This window comes from Musa acuminata, chromosome BXJ2-6 (assembly GCF_036884655.1).
Source record: "Musa acuminata AAA Group cultivar baxijiao chromosome BXJ2-6, Cavendish_Baxijiao_AAA, whole genome shotgun sequence".
Taxonomy (NCBI): domain Eukaryota; kingdom Viridiplantae; phylum Streptophyta; class Magnoliopsida; order Zingiberales; family Musaceae; genus Musa; species Musa acuminata.
The window spans coordinates 44,233,972-44,253,695 of record NC_088343.1 but is presented as its reverse complement, the minus strand read 5'-3'; the positions used below and the strand labels follow the sequence as shown (position 1 = coordinate 44,253,695).

The window sequence follows — 19,724 nt, the reverse complement described above, 5'->3', positions numbered from 1 at the left end:
CTTCCATTATATACACATATAAATATCAATACCATGCAGAATTCAGCTAAGAAAAAGAAATTGTGATAGTTTGAACACGATGTATATGTTGACAAGAGGGAATGTTCTAACTGCAACAAGAAAAGAAAGAACCTGCATCAATTTGTCTCCAAGAATTCCTGCCATTGAAACGTGACAAGAATAATGCATTAGGTAGTATCAGAAATGAACTCAAAAGTCTTACAAGCATCATATACTGGAAAAATATGCAAGTTTGTGAAGATTCTTTTGTGTGCCAGTGTAGATACTGTAAGTGGTAAAGCCGCCTCCATGCAATCTCTCTTCTGAGCCAAAATCATCCTGGCGCAACTTTGTCGCATGAATGTGCACTTATGCTAGCATGTCTTTTTCCTAGGAAAAAGATCGGAGAGGCACCACCAGTCACAGAAAAGTTAGTCTTCGTCGCTATCAAACACAACTGCCTTTCTCCGATGAACTGTTGTCTTTCTGGGAGGAGATTCCTCGTCAGAGTCGATCTCCTTGCGTTTCAGAGAGCTGCTTCCGGTTTCCTTCGTCTTGCCCCTTGGCTCCTAAAGCAGGTAAAGAGACCAGCATAAGTTTCAGAATATAGAAAACAGCAGATAGTATCAGTCAACTAAAACTGGACAATATCTAAGTTTATTCAAACTTAGATATAGTCCAGTTTTACTTGTTCAGAGGAAGTACATCTCTGCACCACTTAGCCATATAGTCATCTCAGGCACCAGTCCAACATCTCAATTCAAGTTAGCTTAAACTAGGTTATGGCATCACAAAGTTAAATCAACACAAATATTTCTAAACCGTACAATGAAAACTCAATCCTGGACAAAGTTTTGTGCCTCTAACTACAAGGTGTCAAAATACCGAAGAACTTTGTGAATGTAAATCAAACCAGTTCTCATGCAAAAACCAGTCCAACTATTATTTTGTGCAAATAGCAACAGCAGTTATTAAGAATACAGTTCACAAATCTGGTTTGCAATCGGCTAGGGGTGATATGCTCAGAATTGGTAGGAAGGGTTCCATAATGATCTGTTGAGATAATAATCTAGAGAACCAAATGTTATAAAAATCAGGAATAACAAACATAGGTCATGCAATATATAATTTGGGAAAATAAAAATATACCAAAAATTCTTTTACCTTCATATTGAATAAGATATCTAACTTTCAAAAAAAATGAAAACAGAATATAAAATATATAAAATTATATATAAGTTACAATGAAAAATAGCAAAGAATAATTTATCAAAATATAACTATGATATATTTAATACAAAATATTTATTTAAATATATTACACAAAGATGTAATAAAGAACTAGTACACTGTGCACATATGCCATTAAGGAGATGCAAAACTTATCCACATGTAGCTTTTAGGATAGTAATGGCCCTAAATGTGACCCCAGTGCCCTTGGAACTAAAATGTGGATGATGTATAATGTAAAGGCAAACAAAAAAATTTACAAGAATGACCATGAATTTTGGATCAATAAAAAATTTTCATGGCATCTCCCTTCTATTTGATGGCATCCCTTTTACCTTCACAGGTCTAGGTAACTTTTTTCCTCTCCTTATCCCTCTGTCCTTCCCGGCAATGGAACCATGATAACAGTAATCTTCCCTCTTTTCCTTCCCATACTCTTGCTCCTCTTCCCCTCTTCCTTTTCTTATTTCAAGGCTATCAAATTGGCCAGAATGGACCACAATCAACCACTTCCAATTGAATTCAATCTATTCGAGCTGATTCTGACTGATATATACCAATCTAGCCTTGGCTGATATCAATAGGGATTTGGTGCATGCATTAAAAACTACCAATATTGCAAACTTGGGAAGAAGCTCATGTGTCTTGAGCCAACTTTATTTGTTTTCTTTATCAAATTTTAAGAGCTAAATCAATGTCAACACAATTTTTTTTAATTGAACTTCAAAGATCCACCCAAGATAATAGTTAAAACTTAAAACCATATCATCCTCACAACTAGAATTTTTTCAGTTAATCTACTTGTCCTGATCTACCACTTCCCCTTTTTTCTTTTTGCAAAGGGTAAATGGTGAAGGCTGGATTCAAGCTCAGGATCTTGCAATAAACTACCGAGGTCTTTACCAGCTAAGCTAACTGACACCTTCTGATCTACCACTTCTTTAACAGAATAAACTTAACAAATAAATAAAAGCCAACAACTCATTGTTTTGCTAGGAAATTTGTGGCATTTTAAAAAGAACATCAAACAGACTTGCCAATGTAAGCTCCACATCTTTTAAGAAAACTTATGTGATATACATACACAACTTTAATTTCTTAGCTGTCGCATCTGATAAGACTTTTCCAGTTATCAACTATTCTAATGACATTTGACCTGATCCCGATCCAACACCAATCTTGTTCTAAGAGTCATCATCTCTAAACAATCACTTTTAGTTTATTATGACTTTGCACAGAGAAAATATCATGTTTTTTATTAGCTTATTTATATTCTAGAAGCGATCATCATTACAAGACTATAAGCATGCAAATTTGATATATTTAATGGTGTGATCAAGCAATTAAAAATTTTCAATTGAATTGAGCTACCTGCTAACAAGCAACCACGTCCATCCTTTGTGAGTATTGATTGTTATAAAAACAGAAAGCTTCTTCATATTCTTCCGACAGAGAGATTGAGAGATTGCTATATAATTTATTCAGATATATCTTACCTCATCTTCATCTCCTTCCGATGGAGAGATTGCATCAGCAGCTTCTTCATCTGCCTCTTCTTCATATTCATCTTCGTGGTCTGGCTCATCTCTTGCATGCGGTGGAGACCGATCAACCTCCGCACCATCACTTTCATATTCAGATTCCTCCCTTTCACTCTCTGAATATTCATCAAGCGGGCGCCTTGATTGGCGAGCAGCAGACACTGATGGCTTTCGTTGGGCATTCATATGTACATTTGACTGATGAACAATATATTTTGTTGGAAACATCAGGATAAAGAGAAACAAAATGATAAATATACTTAACCATAAAATCATTACTGGATTCATGGTTTAAAGAAACCAATTGGACCCAGTTCCAATAATCCACCAAACAACGACACCAACTGGTATCAACTTCATTTCAGTGACATTGGGAGATACAGCTTGGGATACCACTTGGTATCTCTGTGCGGTACAAGTTCAACATGTTGTCAAAACTAGCATTTAACCAGATTTTGAAACTTTGATTGGACTAACCTTCTTAGCGTTGATTATGCGTCTCTCAGCCCTTGCTTCTGCCTCCAAATCTTCCTCAAAATGACTATGAGCCGAAGTCCGATGAGAACTGTAATAGTCATCTGCCTCATCTTCCTGCAGTCAAGAAATGTTAAGCATAAAACTACTGTTTATTGCAGTAAATGACAACACGTAATCAAGATTCAACCAACCAAATTGTATATAAACCATGAAACAAATGACTGCTAACATAACTAAGAACCAATTTGTTATCACTTTCGCTTTTGATGTTTCAAAATTGAGAAGAAAAGCTGTAACCAATTCATTTTAGTTTCCCATACTTACAAATTTAGTGGCATGTCACCGGCTAGAAGATTGAAATATCAAAGTCATCATGTCAGGATCATTGGTCAGTCATAAAGGCCCAAAGGAGCCAGACTTGTTCCCAAAGATGGGTAAGAGTTGCTACTTTTGGAAATTATAAAGTACATAAGTAATTGTAAAGTACAAAAATAGAAATGAAGATATTTGTAAACAATTTCTCCAATGGTTCTCAAATTCAACATTTTCTTCTATTAAAAGAAGTAAATATCAAATAACACCAAAAACTGACCCCAAGTGATTCATAATTTTACCAAAGCCAATGAGCAAAACCATGACAAATCCATAACCACCTAATATCTATCTAGCAACGCCAGCAAAGGCCACAACACAAGCTCCAAGAGCAAAAGACAAGCGCACACAAGCAGCAACTACTGATGAATCGTAGATCCATGTCTAACATGACAAAAAGCTTACGTAAATAGACACCAGCTTAAAAATCAAAGATAACACAGCACATTTACCAACTAAACAATCAAGAGATAATGCATTTTATTCAACAATCCTCACTAAACAGTGTCTAGGTACAAATCCTTTCGAGGTTCGAGCGTTTGAAAATTGAGAAGGAATTAATTATTGAATCAGAACTTATAACAAGATAGTATATCAATAATATAATCAAGCAAATGAAACAAAATAACCAACTCGCCTAATTTGGAAATACTTTTGCAAAAGCACCTTCAATATAACTTCCAATAGTGTTGTTAATGTTGATGTGTTGTCATATATAAATTGGCTTTCCAAGTAAGCTAAATAATTTTTGTAATGGAACACAGACCTCATCAAGTGCATCCTCCAAAAACCCTGGAGAAAGTTGCTGCCGCCCTCTATGGACGGGTTGTGCATACTTGCGGTTCACTTTTTCCCTTTTCCTGTGAAGAAGTTCATTGGCTCTAATAGTTTGGCCTTCAACCTGCAATTATTTTATTTATCATAATGGGATCACAAGTCTAGGAGGAGGGCAAAAGCAGATAAGATATATCCAGCTGTAAATTGTGCATTAGTTATTAATGTAACTAATCAAGTCATTCTAAGAGTACTTTTAGATACTAGAAGGTAACGGCTTCAGTTCATCTACTCAGGATCAGTTAAAAGCAATATAAGTATAAAAAAGATTAATTTTATTAACAAATAAAATATATGAATGCTGAGTTCTTTACCCGTTCTTTTTGTTCCTTTTCTTTCTCTGGATCGATCTCTGTAATACAGTTCTTCACCTTATAAACCTTCTTATGACGTGAATCAACAAGAGCAGTCAACAAACGATGGGACTTTGAAGATAATGAAGATGGCATAAACTTCATCTTTTGTAAAAGCCTCCCTTGAGATTGCAGAATTCCCTGCATTACTCATATATGATTTAACTAGCTTAAAGATTTGTTGTTAAGAATTGAAAAAAATATAAACCTAAATCATAGGTGCATATGAAATGACCCTAAACTGGTCTAGCAAATCACTAAAACCAGTATTGGACCAGTATTTAGATCTTAATGAAAAGCTTAATACAAACAACTATCTGCAGATTCTGCACCTTTCCATGCCTAAGAAATAGGTGGCTCTGGTCCTGATGTGCATCATGCACTGATATATCAAGAACCTCATTCCCAATTAATAATTGTAGGCTTCCATCTTTCCATCTCACAAACCGTGCATTGCTTTCATACTGCAATACAAAATTCATTACTTATAGTATACCCAGTTAATTTCATACTGAAAAGTTAAAAGGCAATGATTAAGAGTTTTCCAGATTTGATATTATGGATTAGGACTAAAATCATTACTTACAGAGACTGTGCCATCACGATTCTTGACTCTTCTCCAGCGCACAATATTGTCCTCTAGGCGAATCCGCTTCTTTGCACCAGATTCATCTGTCACATAAACATCATCTTCTACATATGTCTTAGGATCAAAGGGTTTTGGTTCAATACCCATGATGTTAGAGACTTTAATAGCGTTCATCTGAAAAGAAAAGTATTACCTTAGAAAAGACATGAGGTTAATGCAAAAAGATTTACAAAACTAGAGAAGCGTACACAAACCAATCATGCACAATTGGCATAACAACAAAATTATTTTTTATTTAGATAAATACATGTGGCTCTATTCAAGAAAGACATACTAGTAACTTCCGTTTAGCCAACAACTCCATAAGGTAAGATAAGTTACTGGCTTTAACTGTCAATTTCTTAAGAAGTGTATAAGTTGACAATGCAGGGCTGCGAAGACAATACATCAACAAGTGTTATTTTTGCGAAGAATAAAGTGAAATAGTTCTCACGAATTAACATAGACAATGAGACAAGCAAAGTTCCATAAATGACACGGCTAGTGAGTAAATTGCAGAGATGCTTTTTGACCACAAACTCTAGTACGGACACAGGAACATGAGACTAAAGGTCTAAGTACAGAAGGATCAATCATAATCATTTTAGTTAACCAGTATTTTTTTCCCCTGTATTCCAGAGCTATTGCATATAATATGCTGTACAATCTTAGGAGGCATTTAGCAAAAGTTGAAAAAATGGGAAGAAGGAACTCACCTTATCAGGTCGCCCTGGTGGTTCTTGTGATGAAAACTCCAAATCCAGTGGTGGGCCAACTGGTTTATCTTTAGGTTTCTCTTCAAAATTATCATCCTCTGAAGCATACTGCATATCATCATCAGGGACTACGTCTTCTGGCCTTATCTCTCTCTCATAGTTTGTTTCTTCCTCCATAGGAGATCTCTGGCACAAAGAAAAACGAAAAATGTGTATACATATGGAATCTCTTTGACAATAAAGAACAAAAATAAACCAAAACGAGTAACTATATATTTTAAAAAATTTCATGTGAAGCAGCTCATGCACCGAAATAGATGTACATGCATTGGCTTCCATAAAGACGTACAATCATTCATGGATATTTGATATGTAATATGAAGAACATAAAAATTACATATATAATTACATTAAAACACAGAAATCCTAACAATGTACTAGGGGACTCTAGAAAACCAATTTCAATCAATCAAATATGACAACATCAAAAAAAGCATTTTCTTTTTCAGAATAAAAAGCAAATAGCAATGAGTTTAGCAGTCACACATGTAATTCTTGCTCAATTTCATCTTGACCACCATATTCAGCTGGTTCATCCTCATCAGAATCCCCAAATACATTACGAACAACTTCATGGTCCTTTTGCTCACTCATTAACCTGCCATAGGTCCACAAGAAATTATTAGCACAAGCAAAAGAAAAGTTGAAAACAGGGTGATGCATAGTAAACGAGCTAATCAACACTAAAGAACAAAAGTAAACTGGAATAGAGCACATGATGTATAAACAAGTATGATTTCCCCTTCTACTGCAAAATTGAATACAATCGTGAGACTCTTTCCTTGTAATTCAACTGTAACACCTCGAAGCAGAGGCCCCGAGCAACAGTTAGCACTAGTTCCTGTGAGATCAGGCACATAGGATCCACTTTAGATACTTGGCTCAGAAACCTACCAAGTGATTGCCTTAAATGTCAAGCAACAAAGCATTCAGAATGAACTAAAAAAAGTCATAGTTACCCTTGAGATATTATCAAATCTTATTTGCCAAGTCATGCATTCAACAAAATCAAGTTAAAAACTAGAAATAAACATGTACTTCAGAAATCTGGTGGAGATTTTTGTTCAAAAAGAATTATAAAAATAGGAGTTACTTCAACAAGCGTGTCATTTGTTGACTAAGAACTTGGATATAGTCATAGAAGTGAAAAACCATAACAACATCTAATTGAGTGGACAAACATGTGACTCATTGACATTTCACCTGGGTTGCCTGTGTTGATCAGAGTCCATCTCTTCATCTTCACGATCACCTTCAGACTCACTGGCCACCACTTCTCTTCTCCTGCTAGTCACTACCCTTTGTCCATAGCCTTCCTCTTCACTTTCAGCATCTTTTGGTTCACTTTCCATCTTCGGGTCACTGACTTCTCTTTCTGGAGAACTCTGAACCCTTTCCCCCTCACTCTCTCCCTGCTCAAGATCAACATTATATGCTTCAGCTTCACTTTCAACTTCAACCTCCTCTTGCCCCTCAATTTCACCTTCACCTTCACCTTCACCATCATCATCCTCAGCCTCACCTTCCCCTTCATCCTAAAATGAAGAAAGAAGAAGTTTATGAGAAAATTCTTGATTTACCCAGCAAGATTCTTAAGCAAAAAAATTAACTATAACGGTAAACAAAACAAAGGTCATAAAATGACATCACTGTATAACAGCTTCAATTTGGTTGCAATTATGATACCTAAAACTCAATCCAGGTCCAATGGTTGATTAGTAAAGTCTGCAGAGCATACAGCACACTACATTATGGTTATCTCAACAAGATGTTTGCCGGACACACCCTTGAATAATTACCATCTGAGGCCACTGCTTAATTTTTATATGGTCATCATCTTAAGCTACCGTGCACTTTTTACTAATATATAGTTCAACAAAGAAGACATGCTAGTATGCTACATAAAGAAAGCTGAGTGTATATTTCCATTTATTCCACAAAGAGGTACATATCAGAGGGTCTCAGTGTAGTATCATGAATAGAGAATTTGCAAGTAACTGTCCATGAATGTCATGTATGTTACCACATTAGCATAAATTATTTTATGCAGACACCAATAAGCATAGGTACGTAAAATAGACAGCTGATTTTGTTTAACCATAAAAACACAAATTCTTATGCATACTTGTGCAAGTCATACTTAGACCTGAAACATGGATAATTTAAACAAATTGTGGCATCCATAATGGACAGAGTATACATGGGATACTTCCTGGACACGACATATTGGATGATATCTCAAAGTATCCATCTCTATTTTAATATCTATGAGAATGATTAAATACTTGGTTATTAAAGAGAAATGGATATTTCGAGAAAGCATCCAATACACCATGTGTAGAGCAAACAAAAGAGCAAGTAGTCATTATTAATAGCTAGCACTGACATTCTTTTTTATCAAATTTTGATTCTTGATATCAAGTGACTGTTTAATCATAAAGAAAAGTTCCACCGTACGAAGACATTCACCCAATTGTTCTTTATATCTTCTTTCAAAACCAAAAGAATCCAGAATAAAATAGAAGATATCAATCTTACAAAGACCATACATTTTTTTTATCAATTTTTAATTCTTGATATCAAGTCGCTGTTTAATCATAAAGAAAAGTTCCATCGTACAAAGACATTCACCCAATTGTTCTTTATATCTTCTTTCAAAACCAAAAGAATCCAGAATAAAATAGAAGATATCAATCTTACAAAGACCATAGAAACCATCACTTTATATATATATATATATATATATATATATATATATATATATATATATATATATATATATATATATATATATATATATATATATATATATATATATATTCAATTACGTTATTTCTACAATCGAGACTTGCATGAACGACACAAATTTCTTCAACAATCCAACATGTCAGAAACAAATATCAGAAATATCACCTTGCATTAATAACCGCAATTCCTTTACCACGACAAAGAAGATCAAGAAGACACCTTTGACGATTATACATCGGGTTCACACTCTAAATTCTGACAAAAAATTATGCCAGCATGAACTCCGAAACAACAACAAATAGGGCAACGCAAAAGAGTCGAAGAATATAACCCAATTTAATAGAAACATCCAGCTCCTTGTTCTTTTGGGGGGTTAATTGATATAGAGTGATACCGATTGGTAATCAGAATGGTTGGCGGCGGCGACGGCGTGGTGGTGGTGCTCGGAGTCGACCTCCTCCTCTTCCTCCTCCTCCTCCTCCTCCGACTGATCGCCGAAGAGGTTCTGCATCATCTGGTTCCTCGTCTCGTCCACCATCTCTCTCCCCTCCGAATCACCACTCCTTTGTTCCCTCTCAATCTGCCCTTGGCCGATCGATCGATCGATCCTCCTGACTCCCGTTCGTTCTTCGAAGCAGCGATGCGAATTCGCTCGTGCGTCTCTCTCTTCACCCTTCTCGTGGGTCGCTTTTTGCTCCGTCACGCGTTAGATTTACGCGTTCGGGTCTCACGTGATCGTATGGTACCATTGTTAGCCTCCGGATATCGAACTCTGTGGCATACAACGTATGTTTTGCAGGTAATGGATTATTATTATTATTATTATTATTATTATTATTGTACGTAATGGATTGTTAATCTCCATATATTTTGTGCCAAAATAAAACCCTAATTTTGAGCAGGCAAAATTTTAGATATGTTATTATCTTCATTTATTCACAGTTTGTATAACAACATTATAACTCAAATCGACACTAAAATTCCTTTCCAACAACTTTAAGAAACATGAAGAGTTAAATATCATTATCTTTTACCAAACCAAATAAGAATCTTTCGATTCATTTCGCTCTCACGCTTAATTATTTATTTTATTTATGATATAAATATTTTTTTAATATATATTTTTTCATATAATGAATCTGTTTTCATTTAGCTCTTATCTGTTTGTATTCAAAGATATCAAAACTGATAAATATCATGTTGACTATATTAGACATGAATCTAGAATTATCAACAAAATTATTTCCTTAATTGTAGATTAATTTTATTGATCTTTCCTTTATCATTTTTATTTTTATAAATCTATATTTTTCTATTTTAAAAAAAATATATTAAGAATAATAATGCTGATATTTTGCTTTGTTGAATTCATCAAGTCCAATAATGACTCTATTTTAATAGTATAGATAGGTCGTCGTTTCGATATTAGATTAAAAAAAAGATAATATGCTAATTTTCTAATAAATGGTTTAATTTTATTTTTCAGTGAAAGTATTCTATATCAAATATAAGAAATTACCTATTATTTTTTAAATAAATGTAGAAAGAGTACCATGTTTTACTTGGACTTTAAACAATTAAGCCTTAACCCTATTAATGGTCTCACATTATTGGTTGATAGAGAATGAAAGTATATTTATCATAAGTCACAAAATGCTATGGTTCTAACATATGAGATTCCTATTCCATTTATAAACAAGTAATTTACACCTTTTCCATACTACTACTATAATATAAAGAAAGGGCTTAAAGAAATACACACTCCGTTTGCTAGAGAAACCAATACAACAAGTATTATACTATGATTTCATCAATACACCAAGCATGATACTAAGATTTCATAAAACATCCAACACTACACTTAGATTTATTACTAAAATAAAGAATAAATCTCATTTTTTTATTAATCTCATTTCCACTTTATTTAATGACAATAGAGAAAAAATAGTAATTGAATTTGTTTGAAATATTTTATTTTTTGAAAATTTAAAGAAGTTTTCAATAAGATAAGAAAACTTCTTTTTCAATAATATAATAAGCAAATGGTAATTTTATGTTCAAGTTAATAAAATAAGAAAGAAAGAAAGTATGTAAGGTATATTTTTCTATTTATTTTACTTATAAGGAGTAAATAAAAGAATTCGTAAATAAAAACGCTAATGTCATGACTAGTTCGTAAATTGTTAAGACTTCCTTCCGTAAAAGCTGGACCGAGCAATAAGTTTAAGTTAACAATAATATACTCATCATATCCTTATATATTCATTATAAATTTTATCTAATTTTAAAGTATGATTAAACTAGAATGAACTTGTTGGATCATTTTCAAATACTAAATATCAAATGTTATCATTCAAAGATAAATAATAATATAATATAATATATAACAATCTATAGATTAAAAAAACAATCAAGAATGTAAAAAAATAAAAATGTAAATATAAACAAAGGATTTCAGAATAAAAGAGTATAACCTAATATAGATATAAAAATAATATATATGGAACAATTAATATTAAAAAATGTAAAACATTTCAAAAACACACATAAACATATCATATAGACGGCTGATGTATGTATACATACATACATACATACATATATATATATATATATATATATATATATATATATATATATATATATCAATTAATACATTTTTTTATTGCAATTGGTTTTGTTTTTGAAATTCAAAAAAATAAATTTGGGTAGTTTGATTTTGATATCGGATTTCATGTATTTCCTATGGGTATTTGACAAATTTTAGGAGTTGCATTTGTATTTATTTAAAACAATTACTTATCGTTTCATATCAAAATTTTAAGATTAATTATAAATTATTTTATATAAGTAACTATCTTTAATATTTCGATCCCGATACTTTCAATAATTATATTATGATCCTTATACTTACGAAAGTAAAATATTAAAATTAAAAATTAAGATCGAGGGACAAATTTTATTAAAATAACGATGTTAAATATAAAGATTTTAATATAATTTTTTAAAAATATAATAATCAGGCTGTTAAAAATAATTAATTATAAAGAGGATAATAATCCAAAATTTTGCTTTCACTGTGACCAATAAAACGAGCCCAGTGATCCCTTCGGTGCAGAGAATAAGACGCAGTGGATGTGTCGGTGAGTATAAATAACACCCGATCGTCCCTTTAAAACGTTTGGATCACGTATGGCTTGGGGGACAGCTAGGCTATCATAATACACGTGTCATCCATCCGATGCCCGTACGCTCCTCTCCGTAGATCCCAACCGTTCCCCTGCCTCCACACCCCCCGCTATGTAAACCTCTCATCCCCTCCTGCGCACAGGTGATAAAGGCGTCCCCTTCTTCCGTCCGATTAGGGTTTCAGTCGCTTGTCTCTTCTCGTCGTTTCCGTCGCCAATTCCCCACTCGATAGACGCCGATTCTTCGATCGGGTTTTTCTCTTCTTCCCATAGCTCTTGGTTCCTTCTTTATCCCCAACGAGATGCCGAAGCCGAACAAATCGAAGAAGAAGGGAGCTGCCTCCCTCACCCCTTTTAAGAAGATCAAGAAGAAGGAGATAAAGAAGGAGGAGCTGCCTAAGGTGAGCGACGCCACCACGGCGGTGGTGGACGCTGCAGCGACTTCTGCTGCCAACAGCAGCAGGGAGGCGGACGGCGGGAAGCACAAGGAGCCTGCCGTACAGGAGAAGAGCTCGGGGTTCATCTTCATGTGCAGCAGCAAGACGAAGCCCGAGTGCTTCCGGTACCACGTCTTTGGGCTCCCCAAGGGTAGGAAGGAGGCTGTCGAGAAGATTAAACTAGGCGCAAAACTGTTCTTGTACGATTACGATCTGAAGCTTCTGTATGGTGTCTACAAGGCCACCTGCCAGGGTGGGATGGACCTAGATCGAGGTGCCTTCAGAGGAGCTTACCCGGCTCAGGTAATTGATGTTCTGGGATATGTTGCTTATAGATATGCCTTCATATTGTTGTTTTTCTCAGTTTTAACAAACTTGATGTCTGCTTATATTGGAAGACAGTATGATTAACATTTTTGGTTCTACTCTATCTTAGATTATGATTATTGGTTTTCATTGCTTGCAAAGATATGCTATTTCTTATTGTAATTGGAAGACCTACATTAGGTTGGAGAGCAGAAGGTCTTTGATGACATGATGATATCATACAAGCTAGTCTTTTGATTACCTTGGCATATGTTATCTAAAATAGTAGGGCCCAATAAAGAAATCCTAGTTGAGCATGTGAAGCCGTGGTATGCTGGCTGGTATGTCAACGACTCATGTTTCTTAGTGTGTGCATATCCCTGCTACTTAGATTTCAGCTATACATCATTTGATTCAACCTAGATCTGAAAGACCCATGCGGATCAGCCAACATTCATGTAGAATAGCATAGATTTACGTTAGATCCGACCAAATCTAACCTAGAACTACATAGATGTAGTTTAGATCCATATAGTGCTAATGAAAATTGATGTATTTCTTGGTTATTATCATGCAGATCTAGGTTAGATTGATGCAGATTAGTATAGATATGAGTATCATGTACATTCTTTTAAACATGTATAGAAATTTTTACTTCGATATATGGTACATAATAGGTCGAAGAGTGTTTGGAAGGGTTTGGAACATTCAGTCATTGCCATCACATGCCAAATGTTGATGAATTATTGCATAGGTACCATACCCATTCAACCAAGGATCAATGTTGTTACTGGGTCAAGATTTAAAACCTTGGTTTATAGCTTTTAAGTCTCAAGCAAAAGAGCTAAATAGTTGAAAAGAAATCAACAAGTTTATAGCTTTTAACTCTTACCATTCTTTTAATATGATAGATGTGTAATATGATAGATCAATCTTTCTTACGTGTAAGCAATATGAGTCGGTGACCTAATGTGCACCATGATCCAAACTAATCGCTGAATAATTCTAACCCATGGAATGATGTTTTGCTCGGATCAGTATGAATCAGATGGTACATACCTGTGTTGGCAGTCTGGTTTAAACCATTAAAAAGGTGGAAAAAACTTTTAAGTTTTCCCTCAATTCGTGCTGGCCCCTGATGTGCAAGCACAGAATTGCCACTGTTGTCCGATGCCACGTACCTCCCTGTCATTGCCTTTCGGCAGTGCCTACTTCCCCACCGCCCACTGCATGCAGCCAATCGTGAGTACTCTTCCTTCTCTTCTTCCATCACTTCCTTTTTTTCCTTTTTCTTCCTCCTCTTTCTCCATCGTTTCTTCCTCTTTGAACTCCACTTACTAATGTACCGTGTGTCAGGACCCCGGTGTTGATTGGTATGCACCAGTCCAGTATCCAAAATGACATACCTTGTTCTAACCTATTATAAACCATGATCAAGCTAAATGTTGACCACCTAGGCCATTTTGCATTCGTGGTAGTGGTTATAGAGAACACAGTAATAGCGGCTAATTTATAATGTATTTTAGAAAAGCAGTTCATTGTACTAATTTTATTGAGCGAGGTATGACAGTCTTGTGATTGTGCTCTGTGATCCACTCTTGATATGCAATGCATATGTATGAATAATGGAATATTTGCATCTTAGATTCGTACTATTAGCCTTTGTTCCACCCAAAAGACTACAAAGTAGTAATGAACTGAAAACGTTTTTTTTTTGTCTCAAGGATCTTTCTCATTTTGACCTTTGTTGTTGGATTTATTGTTATGGTTGACCACGAAGATGATTGGTGCCCTTAACATTTTTGGTGATGCCAACGTCTATATTGGCTTTTATTTTTTGCATCAACAATTTTGGTAGCTCATGGAAGCATAGTTTCTTTATAATGATATTTTGCTGACAATTATGCTCATAATGACTTGACATTTGTTGAATAAAGTTCTTAACTATCACCAGCATGTGACCAAAGTTTAATTGCATTATAAAAGAGGTCCCCCCTTGTTTACTTGGATCAAAAAGAGAAAAGTTCAGTAATTGTCTTTATAACTTTGAATTTTTTATTTTTTGTGTTATAGGCCATGCATTGTATGTTGATTATCTTTTATTTTTGTTCCTAGGTGCCAATTAAACATTATTATTTGTCCAAATACATATTATTGACGGTTGAATGACTTTGGAAGTTAGCTTTTTGCTTGTTATTTTTCCTTCATAATTGCATCATAGTCATTTAGATGGACAACATTATCCTGTAGTTTGGTGGTTCTACTTGAGGAATTATAGTACTTCCATATTTCAATTGTAACTTGAATCTAGTTTGTAGAATGAACTTTAGAGAAGAACATTGACACACTGAAAAGCAAGGCAAAACTTTTAGTTGTTTATGCATCACTAGATAGTATGAATAGATGCAACTTGCTTAAATTGTTAAAGATATTTGCTAGTTTTGGATTAAATACAAATGTCCATTTATGTTTGGCTGAATATTTAATTGTTATTTACTTTTACTTTTTTCCTTTTCATGAGTATTTTATGTGTTCAAGATTATCATATATATATATGTGTGTGTGTGTGTGTACATGTTTATGTGTATATATATATATATATATATATATATATATATATATATATATATATATATATATATATATATATATATATATATATATATATATATATATATATATATATATATATATATATATATTGAATATGCATCATCAAGGAACTTAGACGGATATCATCTTAACCTCAACTTTTTATCTAATATAGGTTAGTTTTTAGGGATCAAGATATTACCTACTATAGTTTAGTGTCACATTGAGTAAGATTTAAGTTTAGTATTTAATGAGGAACATGTCACATTTATATATTTTCTTGTGCATAGGTGAAATTCAAGGTTTTCATGGATTGCCTACCACTACCGGAGACTACCTTTAGACATGCTATTCAAGAAAATTACTACACAAGGATCAAATTTAGTCCAGAGCTGAACTCAAAACAGGTATTTCAAGATTGTTTATTCGTGGCTCTTTTTATATAGGAGTTTCACCTATAGTGCATTGTAGTTTGATCAAATGTTAGGTTTCTCTATTTGTCTTGTTTTACTTTATTACTACTTGATATGAAGCGCAGGTTCGCAAGTTGTTGTCATTGTTTCGTCCGGCAGGTCAGATGCCTCAACAGGCACCTCCTCAACAGGCACCTTCGGTTACTTACGTCGAGGAGCAATATCACCCATCTCCTCATTTGCCTCCTGAGGAGCAATATAGGTCGGATCATATGTCACATGTGACACCTCTAGAGTTGAGATATATTCGTCAAGCCCATGTAAGTGATTCCTATGCAATGGAACCTAGAAAGGTTCCACCACCTGGTGTGTCTGCTAGTGGTCCATACTATCAGGCATCCGTAGTTGATCCATATCAAGCGGAGACTATGCGAGCTTACTATCCTGAAAACCCTGTTCGAACTGAGCGGTATGTGATTAATTCTAGCACCATGCTTTGAGTATGTGCTTTAGAGTTGTTAGTCATATCATTTTCTATCTTATTCTTCTACATCAAGTATTTTGTTATGGTATTATTGTAACTTATTAGATATTATTATAGAATGTGTTTTATGTAAGGTTATTGTAACATTTGATTAAATTAACTTGACGGTTGAAGATATGAATTCTTTAGTTTAAGGGCATTATCTCATAATTCTAATTTTTTTTGGTATCCGAAGTGCACATTTTAGTAAACCCAAGGTGATAAAGTTGATTCAATTTAGCTTGTTTTTTTTTTTTTTTTTTTGCATTTGGACCTGAGAGAGGGCCACTCCGGGATGGAGTGTGACTGACAGTTTGTCTAGGAAGCTCGACCTGACACTTGTTGGGTGAGATGGTTGGAGGTGAGTCCTAAGTTCGAAAAGAGTTCGGTCATCACGGGTCCAAAATTTGCATTGCGTGCATGGCAAGTCCCCTCCGTCGCTTAAGTCAGCATTTGTTTGTGCGGTGAAAAAGGCTTGTGGAGGGTTTATGAGTTTAGAATGAGGTTTGAGAGTTTGAGATATGGAATGTTAGAGAGGTCCTCGTTTATAGTCTTGGTTATGAAATCATTGTTGGTTACAAAAGATTAAATGCACTAACAAGGAAAAATTCTCTTAAGATGTCATATTGACGTGACATGTCTATTTGACATGTCATTATTTCTTAGTTGCTTGGGCTCCACGTGTTGAGTCTTGATATGTCATGGATAACTAACATATCATTTGTTCTCCATGCTTTTCGGGTAAGGGCTTGTTCATGCCAGAGCACAATGTTGGCATTAGATTTTTTTTAAAAATTATTACATCAAATGATGTGCATGAATTTCATATGCAGACTTGAACTTGAGGCCTATCACTTGTGCAACAATACACTGACCACTTTCGGTGTCTCAACTAAGATGTTGGGATTTCAATAGTTCTTTTGTGCAAAAAGACGATTAAGGGGTGCCTTGGATACTTTTGTCCTGGCTAGAACATTAGGTATGGATGGATGTTTTTCTTGGTTAGGGCATAGTGCGATAGACTTTTCTATGCTTTTGTTCATGGTGGATGCATCACGTGCAAGAAATGCATAACTTAGTTAAGGTATGTTGACGCACTACGTACAAGAGATGATTCACCTTTTTAAGGCATGTTTGGGGATTTGGATGCTTTTATCATATGCCAAAGATGCTTTGCTTGGTTAAGGCATGTTTGGATGCCTTAAATGGATGCTTCTATCTTGGGTGGATGCATCATATGCCAAAGATGTTTTGCTTGGTTAAGACATGTTTGAATGCCTTAAATGCTTCAATCGTAGTGGACCAGTGATTTAAAAAGCGCTAGGCGCCAAGGTCCCAAAATGCCCAAGGCGCTAGGCGTTTTAAAATATTAAAAAATATAATATAATTAATAAATATAATTATTTAAATAAAAGGGATAAAAAATATCACAGAGTGAAATCAACAGTGAAAAGTCGAAAGAGAAGCAACGGTGAGAAGCAGTAGCAGTGGATGATTAGTTTAAGACAGCTGCGACAACACTACGAACGACAACAACAGTAGCGACGAAAGCAGCGAACAACAGCAATAGTAGCGGGCAACAGTCGGATAGCGGTAGCGGACAATAGCAGCAGGAGAAAGACTCGGTTGGCGATAGAGGAAGACTCTGTTCGTTACGTCCGTGGCAGAAAGCATCGGCGGCGGAGGCAACGAGAGAAAGCATAAGTGGCAGAGGTAGCAGGAGAAAACACACGCTAGGGTTGGCTCAAGGAGTTGGGGTCGCGCGTGAAGGGTAGCTTTTGAGGTAAGGAATTGTGTTAGTTGGTTCAATCGAACCAACTAACTGCTCTTAAACTGAACCACTTAGGCGCCTGGTTGCCTTATATGAATCGGGCGCTCGCCTGAAGCACCTGGCATCTAGGCTTAGGCGCTCACCTCATTGAAGTGCATCGGCAAGTCCTCATAGTGGGCACATCATGTATGCTTCGCCTGGTTAAAGTGAATTAGACACTTCTAACCACTTATGCTTCGCTTGGTTAAAGTGTGTTGGACACTTTTCGTCCTAAGTGGATGCTTCGGAAGCTTTTGTCCTTGTGCTTCAAATGCCTCTTTTCCAAGTGTGTTAGGTGCTTTGGAAGCTTTTGTCCTTGGTAGATATATCCCATATTGGAGACATGCTTTTCCTAGTTAGCGTGCTTTAGCCTCTTCAATTTAAACCATAGTGATTCTTGATTATTTTGGTATTGTAATATTGATAAATTGCTTTCTAATCTGTTCTGTTGCTAAAATAAGCATATTTTTAACAGTTTGATATGACACTAGAATTTCTTGAGTAGAACTTGAGGATATTTTTGCATTTGATGGAATGGTTAATCAAAGTAGGGGCTGAAGATATGATGTTTGCAGTTGAGGATGGTACATCAGAAGCACCAAAACTTTTGGCTTTCAAAATCAATTTGGTGCAACTGAATTTCATAATTGTTTTGGTATTACAAAATTTATGAGCTGCGAACTTGTTCTTTTCACAACCACTAGCTCTTTCTTTTTCTTCGGCTTTTGTCACAAGAGTCCAATGACTATATTATAAATGGCTATTCTCTCATATTTATATTGTTTCTTGGTTGTTACTGGGAATTGCTTTACATTCTTTTCGTTATGGGGACCCAATTAAAGTGTTTTTTTTTTTTTCCATCTCCAGTCTCACTTATAGGTTAGTTCCTGAGATAATTCCGAGGGATCCACTGCTCTCGAGGGACTACCACACTGTAACAGCAAGGGAGGGAGAAATTATTTCACATGCTGAGAGGATGGAGGGGATCTACAACTCGGACCGGCCAGTCATCACCGCACAACCTAGCTACGTACCAGGAGGATACGAAGATCCAAACCGGGCTTATTCTGGTATCTCACAGAGGCCAATCTCAAGCAGGCATGCTATGTCAAATGCACCTGTTTCTTCGCGCTACTCATTTGCTGGTGCACCACGTGCCTATCGTTGATTTGGTTGGCATCTTAAAATATTTTGATGCTGTCTCGTCATGACTGATCACTGTTCACTTACCCTTATATGTTTGAAGACATTGTGTTCAAATATGAGGATAAGCTAGGAGGAATTTGCTGTGCTGATGCATCGAAGCTTAGTTTAAACATCTTCACAATTGCATTTAATAGTCTGCCAGATTACATTTGCTTTACCAGCCCTTTTCTTCATTTTTCTTGGGTTCTCAGCTTTCTGGACTGGAAACAATCTTGCTTCCGGTTAATTGTTCAATGTGGTTGTGCACTTGTGACGGATGTTCACCGGAGATGCATCTTTTATTTTCCATC

At 35.3% G+C, this 19,724-nt stretch overlaps 2 protein-coding genes across 2 annotated transcripts; one reads left to right on the top strand and one right to left on the bottom strand.

Annotated features, from left to right (window-relative positions):
* Positions 1–19: 19 nt before the first annotated feature.
* LOC135615891 (protein LEO1 homolog) lies at positions 20–9,661 on the bottom strand. The gene is made up of 11 exons (XM_065114972.1): positions 9,354–9,661; positions 7,415–7,746; positions 6,698–6,809; positions 6,152–6,337; positions 5,394–5,570; positions 5,140–5,271; positions 4,769–4,948; positions 4,387–4,521; positions 3,249–3,362; positions 2,727–2,969; positions 20–569 (listed from the first exon to the last, which is right to left on the bottom strand). Exons 1-11 carry the CDS (start codon positions 9,495–9,497, stop codon positions 432–434), a joined length of 1,893 nt encoding a protein of 630 aa, XP_064971044.1. The 5' UTR covers positions 9,498–9,661; the 3' UTR covers positions 20–431.
* Positions 9,662–12,139: 2,478 nt separating this feature from the next.
* On the top strand, positions 12,140–19,591 carry LOC103990091 (uncharacterized). Its single transcript, XM_009409122.3, has 4 exons — positions 12,140–12,887; positions 15,773–15,889; positions 16,021–16,364; positions 19,096–19,591. Exons 1-4 carry the CDS (start codon positions 12,450–12,452, stop codon positions 19,394–19,396), a joined length of 1,200 nt encoding a protein of 399 aa, XP_009407397.2. The 5' UTR covers positions 12,140–12,449; the 3' UTR covers positions 19,397–19,591.
* Positions 19,592–19,724: the final 133 nt, after the last annotated feature.